This window comes from Anolis carolinensis, chromosome 4, assembly GCF_035594765.1.
Source record: "Anolis carolinensis isolate JA03-04 chromosome 4, rAnoCar3.1.pri, whole genome shotgun sequence".
Classification (NCBI taxonomy): Eukaryota; Metazoa; Chordata; class Lepidosauria; order Squamata; family Dactyloidae; genus Anolis; species Anolis carolinensis.
Genome location: NC_085844.1, coordinates 181763916 through 181776609, shown reverse-complemented (window position 1 = coordinate 181776609; position 12694 = coordinate 181763916). Strand labels below are relative to the sequence as shown.

General features: G+C 40.9%; 2 protein-coding genes across 2 annotated transcripts in view; both read left to right on the top strand.

The window, feature by feature from the left end:
* The window catches only part of LOC100565447 (cytochrome P450 4B1), a 39016-nt gene that overhangs the window by 25225 nt on the left and 1097 nt on the right, over positions 1 to 12694 (top strand). Inside the window, exons 7-11 of the mRNA XM_003224430.4 lie at positions 726 to 832; positions 7428 to 7618; positions 8625 to 8758; positions 9760 to 9824; positions 10409 to 10491. Of these exons, the coding sequence (XP_003224478.1) occupies positions 726 to 832; positions 7428 to 7618; positions 8625 to 8758; positions 9760 to 9824; positions 10409 to 10491 (580 nt within the window). The remainder of the gene's footprint in view (positions 1 to 725; positions 833 to 7427; positions 7619 to 8624; positions 8759 to 9759; positions 9825 to 10408; positions 10492 to 12694) is intronic.
* The window catches only part of LOC100565251 (cytochrome P450 4B1), a 59218-nt gene continuing 56332 nt past the window's right edge, over positions 9809 to 12694 (top strand). The window contains exons 1-2 of the mRNA XM_062978330.1: positions 9809 to 9824; positions 10409 to 10491. The gene's annotated coding sequence lies outside the window, so the exon portion shown is untranslated. The remainder of the gene's footprint in view (positions 9825 to 10408; positions 10492 to 12694) is intronic.

Here is a 12694-nt window from a genome sequence, read left to right as displayed (position 1 = left end):
GGATTCTTTTTTCCCTTTAGAGTTTGTATCATACCAATGGTGGGCAAATTACACAGCATCTCCAGAACCCTCTCCAAGACGGGGTTCTGGGAATTGAAATTCCAACTAGCATGTACTACAAGAGGGGAGGAGAATAGACACAGTCAACCGGGCCTCTGATTAGCTGAGAAAGAAACATGAGAAACATAGAAAGAAACATCTCAACTCCAATCATGCCCCAGAAGGGAGCACAGAGGCTCCTTCATTGCCCATGTCACGCAAAGTGCTGCTAGGAAACCGAATTCCCGGCAGGTTCCTCTCTGGAGGAGAGGCCTAGGATAGCCTTTGGGAAGGTATGAAGGAGACTGCTGGAGAAGAAAGGAGGAGCCACCACCACCAGGCACCTGTTCTTGCCTGATTTGTGAGGCCACCGACATGCCGCGGCCTCTGCCTCAGGTAGTGTGCTGCTCAGCCCCATTAGCCTCCATCAGCCAAAAGATCCAGCTGCTTGTGATCCATATTGGTTAAGCCTTTGTCCACCCCCTGCCCAGTCTGTTTTTGGTAGTTCGGCAACTGGATCATTGAATTTCCCCGAATCTGGTATCACCAAAAAGAATCCTGCACAGCCCTACTTACCAGTTGATAGTTTCTTGATACTATATTGTTGTTTTGAAATTAATCTTTACCTCTGTCTCTGTGAACAGGTAATTTTGGTAAATTATTACATTGTTCATTTTTAAACACAGAAAAAATCATTAAAGAGAGAAAGGAATCACTGGGGGATGAAGAAGAACTCCAAAAGATCCAGCAGAAAAGATACTTGGATTTTTTGGACATCATTCTCTGTGCCAAAGTAAGTGTTAAAGTAGAGAATTATTCCATATTTTTGTGGCCTTGAGCCTGGAGTACCGTGATTCACTGTACTACATGAAGTTTGTGTTGAAGGTTTGGAAATTCCAGGCAATGCAAGAAATAGCAGTTCACTTCTTGATTTTGAGGAGAGTAGCCAACAAAATAAAAAACAGCAGGAAAAGATTGCATATGTTCTCTGACTTCCATACTGAAATTCTTTTGTTTTCAAGGAACAATGATTGATATCTGATATGATCTTCTTTTCTGAAATATGTATATCATACTGTTGGTAGTAATAGTTTGCGAAGATGATGTATGTGACAGGGATGAATCCTTTTGAATCCCACCGCTGCCACCAAAAATGTATAGATGATGTGTGTGGCTGATGGAAATGGATGAAGTGAGCCAGGGAAATGGTAAATGCTGTTTCCACTGCTGAGGGGATTTTGTATCTTTTAATCCCTCTAGATTATATATATCACCTTTATATGAGGGGAAAGATTACAGGGGGTGATCTCTATTCCAAGATCCCAGCCTCTGTTTCTGTATTTAGGGTTTTAGATGTTGTGGTTCCCTTTTTGAGGTACTGGTGTCTAAAATTCTTCCCCAATTAGGTGATTTTTCCAGGTAACTGCCACCAACGTGAGGTTTTTGATTTATTACCGATGAAACTTGGCTCCACAGACGTAGATGGAATGAAATGAGACCGTTGTTAACAAATAACAACATGTTTATTTTGTACAAAGCTTATGGTTGCAGGTTTGGTTAATTAACTTATGTAACTTTAAATAAACCAGTGGTTTAACCACCCAACAGTAGTCTTTGGTGTAAATCCTCTTTCACTCTCCTACTGATGTTACCAATTGTAGCGAACTCTAACCTCAGCTTGAGCTCTTTAATGGACAATGTCCCAACTACAATAAACTATTAATTTGATCCAATACCGATCAAATCTTTGATCACTAGTCTTCTCTCAACTAGTGGTCTTACTAGATTCCCTTTAGTCTATCCTGACTAAAGATTTCAGGCCAGTCAGCCCTTCCTGACTCAAAAGCCTCCAGCCACGCTCTCACACACTTTCTCCTTCTCTCCCACACCCTCAAAAACTGGCTTCTCCTTTTTAAAACAGCTCTCCTTTCCCTCTCCTTGGCTCCGCCCACTTCTCCCTCTTCTTGAGCTAGCCAGCTTCGTCTCTGTGGTAACCGAACCACTGTGGAACTGAAACAAAATGGCTGCTGTTTCATTCATGTTATAAAATGGCTACTGTCAAGTAAAACACAAATACATATTCCAACAGACATAATTTAAACACAATAGCTATGACTTCTCCACAAGTTCAATCCAGACTAGCTGCAAATTTTGCATTCTCTTTTTTTGCATTGGAAGCGTAAAACTGTATTATCTCTTGCACAGAATCCAGGAAATATGTAACTTTATTATTTGCATGGTTTTCTCCTCTGTAGACTCCTCTTTTTCAGTTCATTCCATCTTTAAGCCTAGTAAAAAAGGTAAAGGTTTCCCCTGACGTTAAGTCCAGTCATGTCTGACTCTGGGGGTTGGTGCTCATCTCCATTTCTAAGCCGAAGAGCCGGCATTGTCCGTAGACACCTCCAAGGTCATGTGGCCGGCATGACTGCATGGAGCGCCGTTAAGCCTAGTAGAGAAAAACATTTCTCTGTTCCTGCTGCTGCTCTTCCTCCTCCTTGTTTTCCTTTCTTCTTCTTCGTTGTCCTCTTCTTTGTCCTCTTCCTCCTCGCCCCCGTCTCAACTGTTTTATACCCATTCTCCAAGACTGGGAGTCAAGGTGGTTTTCATCTTAAATGGTTCCAATGTAATTAATAACAAACAAAAAAGTGAATTTGTAACATAATAAGACTACCCATACTATGACAATTTGAAACCTACATTAGAAAAAGATAGAAAAGAAATAAAGCAGTACAATTCAAACAATACAGCACTTACAGATTTTTCTTTAGAAGCTTTCAGTTCTAAAAGCATGTCTGAATAATAAAAAATCTGCTGACAGAAAGACGAGGAGGAGAGCACTCTTTCTTTGCCATGAGAACAAAGTTTCAAAGTCAAGAAGTCACCAAGAATGCTCTCTCTCTCTCTCTCTCTCTCTCTTGTGTTCCTATCATCTGTATCTGCGAAGGTAGTGGGACTAAAAGAAACACTTCTCCTGGGGTCCTCAGAGTCAGGCATGCTCATAGGGAGAGATCTGACAGATAGTCTAGATCAGGGGTTCTCTGACTTTTTCAGATGCAGAGCCCTTTTTGAAGCAAAAGTTTCTCATTGAGCCTCAATAAATGTTTATATATTGTATTATATATACTGTGTGTGTGTGTGTATCAGGCATGGGAAAACTTTTTTGATGTCTTGTGTTTTAAAATTTGATAGACAGGCCAGGCCAGTGGCAGATGGATGAAAAGTGTTTGTATAAACTATTTTTTAAAAATGAACAAATTCCTATGCACACTGAACATATCCCGTTAGTAGCACAAAAACATTTAAAAGGAAAGAAAGAACAATACAGTATTAAAAATGAATAAGAATTTTAACCAACATAAACTTAACAGTATTTCAGTGGAAGATCCCAGGGTCCATCAGTCTAATCTCCTACTGCTATGCAGGGAAGGCACAAAGCACCCCTGGCAGATGGCACACAGCCTCTGTAGTAATAGTAATAGTAGTAATAGAAATAGGAGCAACCCCAGGGGCCATCCAGTCCAACACCCTTCTGCCACGCAGTAAAGGCACAATCCAAGCACCCCCAACAGATGGCCATCCAGTCTTTGTAACAACAACAACAACAACAATAATATGCAGACTGTGCAAGGAAACCGACGAAACCATTGATCATATCCTCAGCTGCTGTAAGAAAATTGCACAGACAGACTACAAACAGAGGCACAACTATGTGGCCCAAATGATTCATTGGAACTTATGCCTCAAGTACCACCTCCCAGCAGCAAAGAACTGGTGGGAATCACAAACCTACAAAAGTATTGGAAAATGAGCACGCAAAAATACTGTGGGACTTCCGAATCCAGACTGACAAAGTTTTGGAACACAACACACCAGACATCACAGTTGTGGAAAAGAAAAAGGTTTGGATCATTGATGTCGCCATCCCAGGTGACAGTCGCATTGACGAAAAACAATAGGAAAAACTCAGCCGCTATCAGGACCTCAAGATTGAACTTCAAAGACTCTGGCAGAAACCAGTGCAGGTGGTCCCGGTGGTGATGGGCACATTGGGTGCTGTGCCAAAAGATCTCAGCCGGCATTTGGAAACAATAGACATTGACAAAATTACGATCTGCCAGGTGCAAACGGCCACCCTGCTGGGATCTGCGCGCAACATCCGAAAATACATCCCACAGTCCTAGACACTTGGGAAGTGTTCGACTTGTGATTTTGTGATATGAAATCCAGCATATCTATCTTGTTTATTATTAATAAAATAATAATAATAAATGGGGTAAAGGGTCTGTATGGCAAGAGGGTGAGAGGGAAGGAGTTTGGGCAGAAAGGAGGTGCGAGAGAAAGGGTTTGTGCCTCAGGAGGACAATGCTGCTGCAGGTCCTGCCAAGAGCGGGAAGGAGGCCCAGCCACGGAGACAGAGCCCAAGAGAGGCCTTGCCTTCCACCTCAGCAAGGTCTCCCTCCTTCCTTTGCATGATGGCTTCCTTTCTGGGCCCACATTCATTCCCTCCCTCCCTTGCTCCCTGATGTCGGGAAAGCTGCCGCCACATGTGCTTGGAGGGGGAGGTGTAGGAAAAGAACAAATGGAGGAGGAAAAGATCCTGCCTTGGAGGTGTGCGCTTGGAGGGAGTGTAGGAGGAGGGAAGCACGGAGCCCCTCAATATGATTCCTGAGCCCCAATGGCTCCTCAGAGCAGACTTTAAGAACCGCTGTTCTAGATCTTAACTGTATAGGCCTTTATATAGATCAGAAACAGTGCTTTGAATTGTTCCCAGAAACAGAACAGCAGCCAGCAGAGTTATTGGAGCAGGGATTGTAAGATCCATGTAACCAATCCCTGTTAAAATTCTGGCTAAAGTGCTCTGTATCAAATTTAAAAATTAGTATTAGAACTTAGATATGTCTTCACAACTCAGGCTCTGATACTATCACTCAGTCCAGTTAATTGAATATATCTTTCAATGCTTGGTCTAATTCCTAATCTTTGTTGACACCTAAAAGTAAACAAATATGTCTTTTTTTGGCTTAGTTTCCTTCTCTTCTATCCCTTCACTTCTTCTATTTGATGGCCTTAATAGAAAATTAAAGCTTAAAAAGCTGTCCCCAGAAAGCAGGGGAATTCTGTGGAATCATTAAAATGTACATATAACACATGCCTTTTATTAACAAAAGGGATACAACTGTAAAAAAGAATTGAAGAGTCCAAAGCAGTAGTCAACAATTAGTACAACAGAATAGATCTTTTATCACAGTGCAGTGTTTATGGAATATATGTGTACAATTCATATACATTTTATTATACTGATTATTTGAACAGAGACCACCATAAATTTCTCCTGTACCAAAAAAAACCCAAAAACAAAAAAACCAAAAAAAAACCCAACCGGTAAAAGTACAAGATCAGTTATGACCTTGGAAGCTAAATAAATAAATAAATAATAACTCAATTTCTTACCTACCTCTCCTCGTGGCTCGAGGTGGGTCACAGCACAAAAACACACAAACATTGTAAAAAATTTACAAACACACATATTAAAATGTAGTTTATAAAATATACATATTAAAATGTATTTCTTTAAAATACATATTAAATACATAGGACAGAGAAACTAAAACAGGACACAGTTTTAAAATTAATGATGAAAACTGGGTGGGTAGGCCTTCCGGAAGAGATAGGTGTTTAGACCGCTCATTTAGCTGTTGAAGCTCTTCTGGCAGGTTGTTTCAGTCTTGGGGTAGCTGATGTAAAGGCCTTCTGGGTGATGATTGCCAGTTGGGTACTGGCTGGTTGGAGTAACCACCTCCCAGAAGACCTAAGTGTTTGGGGTGGATTGTACGAGAGAAAGCAATCCTCTAGGCAACCTGGCCCCAAACCATGTTATTACATGAATATGAGAATGCCAATAAATACCAGGTGATATAGGCTATATTTCAGATGATGGAACTGGTAAAACTACCTCTATTCCTTGAGGACACACAGAAAACTTTGATGATGTAGATTAGTTCCCCTCTAATCCATATAGCAGTTGAATCCAGGGAGTGGAGTGAGCACCCGCTGTTAGCTCCAGCTTCTGCCAACCTAGCAGTTCGAAAACATGCAAATGTGAGTAGATCAATAGGTACCACTCTGGCGGGAAGATAACGATGCCACATGTAGTCATGCCAGCCACATGACCTTGGAGGTGTCTACGGACAATGCCGGTTCTTTGGCTTAGAAATGGAGATGAGCACCAACTCCCAGAGTCGGACACGACTGGACTTAACGTCAGGGGAAACCTTTACCTTTACCTAATCCTTGTAGCTCAAATGGCACAAGCATGGTGTTAGACAGGGACCTCTTGAACCAGACCTTAGAAACGTTTAATGTCAGTATTAATGCATTACAGGAAAATTAATTTTGTTAATTTGGAATGCTGAAGAAAATTGTGAAACTAGAAATAATTATGGTAATTACAATAGCATTACATTGAAACAAAATAGCAACACTCAAAATTAAACCAAAGGTAACAAGATAATGTGAAATGTTAATAGTCAATCAGTAGATATTTATTTATTTATTTATTACAATATTTATATCCCGCCCTTCTCACCCAACAGGGGACTTAGGGCGGCTTACAATAAAACACACATATAAAAACTGTACAATACAAAACTGTATAAATCAGTTAAAAAATTAACTTACATAAGACATTCGTAAAACGCATTATAAAATACAGATAGGCGTGTTCAAGTTTAAAAGACTGGGTCTGTCAATTGAGTTCCAGCGTACATAATAGTAATTAATGCTGCTGATTGTTATTCGAAAGCCTGGCCCCACAATCAAGTTTTAACCTTTCTACGGAAGGATAGGAGAGAGGGAGCCTGCCTGACTTCACTGGGGAGGACGTTCCATAGGCGGGGAGCCACTACTGAAAAGGCCCTGTCTCTCGTCCCCACCAGCCGCACCTGTGAGGCTGACGGGACCGCGAGCAGGGCCTCATCTGATGATCTTAAGCTTCGAGGTGGGTCGTAGCAGGAGACACGTTCGGACAGATAAGCTTGGCCTGAACCGTTTAGAGCTTTATAGGCTTAAGCCAGCACCTTGAATTGTGCTCGGTAGCTAATCGGCAGCCAGTGGAGCTGGCGTAACAGAGGAGTGGTACGCTTCCTGTATGCCGCTCCAGTTATTAACCTGGCAGCCTCCCGTTGGACTAATTGAAGCTTCGGAACAGTCTTCAAAGGCAGCCCCACGTAGAGTACGTTGCAGTAGTCTAAACGGGATGTAACAAAAGCGATATCCTTGGCATTTAACAATTAAAATGATATTTTAATGCATTTTAGTGAATTAGGTGTAATGAATTAATTTATAAGGAATTAATTTCAGATTGCCTATATTTGTGTCCTTGCGTTTAGGATGAAAATGGCATTGGACTATCTGATGAAGATATACGTGCAGAAGTGGATACTTTCATGTTTGCAGGTCATGATACCACAGCAAGTGGCATTTCCTGGATGCTTTATTGTCTTGCAATGAACCCAGAACATCAGGGGAGATGTAGGGAGGAGATCAAGTCCATTCTGGGAGACCGTGGCACCATTGAATGGTAAGCTTTCATCTTTAATGGCTGAGGTCATCATAACAGTGCTAATGACAAGTATGCATTCAGAAATCTCCCTTTGATGACTCTAAGCTTCCTGGTTTTTGTTTTAATAGTAATTAACTCAGTATAGTAATTGCAAGATATGAGGGATGTTCCTGTTAGCTATTGTTTTCCCATTATAGAAGTGGATAACTTGTGTTGTCAAAGGCTTTCATGGCCGGGATCACAGGGTTGTTGTATGTTTTCCGGGCTGTATGGCCATGTTCTAGAGGTATTCTCTCCTGCCCACATCAGTGGCAGGCATCCTCAGAGGTTGTGAGGTATGGAGAAACTAAGCAAGGAAGGTTTATATATCTTTGGAAAGCCCAGGATGAGAGAAGAGCTAATTAAGGTGATTAACTACAACATTCACACTGGCCTCCAACTGACAAAGAGTTCTTCTATCACACTGGACTTTCCACAGATATATAAACCTTCCTTGCTTAGTTTCTCCATACCTCACAACCTCTGAGGATGCCTGCCATAGATATGGGTGAAACGTCAGGAGAGAATACTTCTAGAACATGGCCATACAGCCCGGAAAACATACAGCAACCCTGGTTAGCTTGTCTTTTTGATATTATATGGTTCTGCCTTCAGACAGGTGTTGCTTACTGTACTTTTTGCAAGTACATTTCTTGTACTTGCTAGAAGGGATGCACTGGATTTTATATTGTTTCTGCAATAATTCATAGTGATTCCATAAATAGGTTGTGCTGCTGCAATGTTGTGATTGGTGGGTGATAACAGAGGTGTTGTGGGCATGGTTGTTAAGTGTTAGCTCTTGAGTCTGATGTAGCAATTGTGCTTTTTGTTTTGAGGGTGCATGTCACCTGAATGCACTGGCATAAATTCTAAAAGGGCAACAATACCATAAAATGTGGGTGATGAACATACAGCCAAAATCTAGTCTGGCCTACTGTATGGACATTTTTACTTATTAACTCATTCTGTCTCCAATTTTGTCTAGGGATGATCTTAGCAAGATGACCTATTGCACCCTGTGCATTAAAGAGAGCCTCCGCCTTTATCCTCCAGTACCAGGAGTGTCCCGAGAGATTGCCAAACCTATTACATTTTTTGATGGAAAGATCTTGCCTGAAGGCATGTTTGCTTTCATTTTTCTCTGATAGAGATGTACAGGCAGACCCTGGGTTACAAACAACTGACTTACAAACAACTCATAGTTACAAATGAGGGTGAGACAACAGGAATTAGAGAAATCTACCCCTAGGAATGGAAATTCACTCCCGAAAGTATTATCATGGGGGAAAGTGTCTAAACTGAAGCTTTCTCACCAGTCTTTGCTTCCATATGTTACTATGTATAATTGTGTTTTTACTTTGTTGCATTTTTACCTCCTGATGATATGTGTCATGTACGTATTTTTATTTTGTTCAATTGTAATTACCTGGGTTTGGCCCATGTTCCTTTCAGGGAGATGGAGGCGGGGTACAAAAAAAAAGTTATATTATTATTATTATTATTATTATTATTATTATTATTATTATTATTATTATTAAAATCCAGTTGTCACAGGGATAAGAAGTGAGGTGAAATCTTCAAAACAGGCACAGACATCAAAACAAACACCACAGGGATGTTAACCCTTCCCTATGCTATTCAAAGCATAGCTGGAGTTGCACTTAAAAATGTAGCTGTTTTGACTTACATACAAATTCAACTTAAGAACCTAACTACAGAACCTATCTTGTTTGTAATTTGCCTGTAGATATAGATATAGAGCAGAGCTTCTCAACCTGTGGGTCCCCAGATGTTTTGGCCTTCAACTCCCAGAAATCCTAACAGCTGGTAAACTGGCTGGAATTTCTGAGAGTTGTAGGCCAAAATTCCTGGGGACCCACAGGTTGAGAACCACTGATATAGTGGTTCTCAAAACATGCCATCGTTGTTAAAATTCACACATGTATTAAAAAGTTGTTGATCTAGTCCAAAATAGGCTCATTGTTCCTTCTCTAAAGGTTCATTTCTGCAATGCCTAGAGTAGCTTACTAACAAAGGTTTAAACCACTAGGAATAAATATGAGCTTATAATAGCTGTTATTGACACATCTTAAGTGCTCTTCACCACTGATTGTTTTTAGGAACTATGATCGGAGTAGCTATTCAACTCATCCACAGGAACCCCAACATATGGATAGATCCAGAGGTAGGTGACATTGGCATTCCAATTGCAGTAAAGCAATGATGTTTGCTGTTTTGCTACAACAAAATACTTGAACGTCAGCATCTTCTTTGTATAAAAAGCAGGCTTTGAATGAATACTTATGCAAGGCTATCCTGCTTTCCTCAAAGAAATTTTAAGATCCTTGGGAAAAGGTTTTTTCTCAGTCCCATCACCATCACAGAGAAACTTGGATGAGAGCCTTTTAAGCCATTGTCAAACTCTTCATAGGTTTCATAGATTAACAAAAGTAAGTACTAAATTTAAAAGTTTGCTATTTTAATGACACAATGACCTATGAGAGATTTTCTTTTTGCTTGAGGAGCAAGGATCTTCTGTTTCACCAAACATCTTGGACTGCAGTTCAATCTTTTGTTACATATGGCTCTGATCCAGATGTCTGGGAGCTGAAGTCCAAAATGCTTGACAGTCCAAAAGTTGAGTGCACGCCTGTTGTGATAATTGGAGCCATTCAAATAGGAGAAGAAAAAGAAAACACATGCATGTGTCTGATTAAAATGGGCAAACATGTTTCTTTAAAAATAATCCATGGAATATTTTTGTTTTAGGTATTTGATCCCCAGAGGTTTACACCTGAGAATGTTTCTAGCAGAAATTCCCATGCCTTCCTGCCATTCTCTGCTGGACCAAGGTATGCCTTACAACATACTGTACATAGATGTACAAAGAAGTAAGCGAAAACACCTCAGGGGGCAGTTGCCATATTCCCACTCAGGCATTTAGAACAGCCAGAAGCAATACCATGATGGAGTAGAGTGGTTGGTTCTAAAGCTCTTGCCTTTTGTCACTTTACTCAGATATGGGGATAGTTACTTAGACACAATGTCTGTGGGTAAGTCGACTCAGGTTCTGGGGCTGATTTTTTGACTCAAATATTTAGATTTATACAGGAGTATAGACGATAGATGTAAATTAGAATAATTTATCAACCCAGTATCTCTTGTCTAGATCAGGAGTGGGCAATTCTGCATCTTTTATTGGACCACGCTTGTCATGACAAAAAGAGATATCTGATGATGATGATGATGATGATGATGATGATGATGATGATGATGATGGAGCACTGGAAAACTGAACTGTTTGTTGGAAATGAAAGCTATGGACTTGTCAACATCAGGAGAGCAATTTTCCAGGGAGACTCATTGTCCCCTCTGCTTTTCATTATTGCCACGATCCCTCTGTCAACAGTCTTACAAAAAACAAATCTCGGCTATCAAACATCTAAGAAATCTCACAAAATTTTGCAACTGATGTACATGGATGACCTGAAGCTGTATGGGAAAACGGAAACTGAAATCCAGTCTCTGACTAACACTGTCCGAGTTTTTAGCACTGATATCAGCATGGAGTTTGGCTTGGACAAATGTTCAACAGTGGCATTGAAGAAGGGAAAAATCATTGAAAGTGAGGGCATAAATATGCCTAATGGCCAAACAATAAAGTGTCACCAGCCAGAGGCCTATAAATATCTGGGCATCTTACAGCTGGACAACATCAAGCATGAACATGTGAAGACTGTGGTCAGTAAAGAATACACACAAAGGGTCAGAAAAATTCTCAAAAGCAAGCTCAATGGAGGCAACACCATCAAGGCCATAAACACCTGGGCCATACCTGTCATAAGATATACTGCTGGCATCATAAACTGGACCCAGATGGAACTGGACAATTTGGACAGAAAAACAAGAAAACTCATGACCATTCATCATTCACTGCACCCTCGCAGTGATGTTGACCGGCTATATCTGCCTAGAAGATCAGGGGGCAGAGGACTCTTACAAGTAAAACAAGCAGTCAAAGAAGAAGAACATGCCCTGCAGACAAAAACCAGTACAAGAAAACCACACTAGGAACTAGAGCTGATAGCTGGCACAACAAAACATTGCATGGAAAGTTCCTTGACAAAATTGAAGGAAAAGTTGATAAGGAGAAGACCTGGCTATGGTTCACAAATGGGACCCTGAAGGAGGAGACAGGAGGCCTGATCCTTGCAGCCCAGGAGCAAGCCATTAAGGCCAAGATCGAAAAATCAGCTGATGATCCAAAATGTAGACTGTGCAAGGAAACCGACGAAACCATTGATCATCTCCTCAGCTGCTGTAAGAAAATTGCACAGCCAGACTACAAACAGAGGCACAACTATGTGGCCCAAATGATTCATTGGAACTTATGCCTCAAGTACCACCTGCCAGCAGCAAAGAACTGGTGGGATCACAAACCTGCAAAAGTATTGGAAAATGAACATGCAAAGATACTGTGGGACTTCCGAATCCAGACTGACAAAGTTCTGGAACACAACACACCAGACATCAAAGTTATGGAAAAGAAAAATGTTTGGATCATTGATGTTGCCATCCCAGGTGACAGTCGTATTGACGAAAAACAACAGGAAAAACTCAGCCGCTATCAGGACCTCAAGATTGAACTTCAAAGACTCTGGCAGAAACCAGTGCAGGTGGTCCCGGTGGTGATGGGCACACTGGGTGCTGTGCCAAAAGATCTCAGCCGGCATTTGGAAACAATAGACATTGACAAAATTACGATCTGCCAATTGCAAAAGGCCACCCTTCTGGGATCTGTGAGCATCATCCGAAAATACATCACACAGTCCTAGACACTTGGGAAGTGTTCTACTTGTGATTTTGTCATATGAAAACCAGCATATCTATCTTGTTTTCTGTGTAATAATAATAATAATAATAATAATGATGATGATGATGATGATGATGATGGTAAAGGTTTTCCCCTGACATCAAGTCTAGTCATGTCTGATTCTGGGGATTGGTGCTCATATCCATTTCTAAGCCGGGGAGCCAGTGTTGTCCGTAGATACC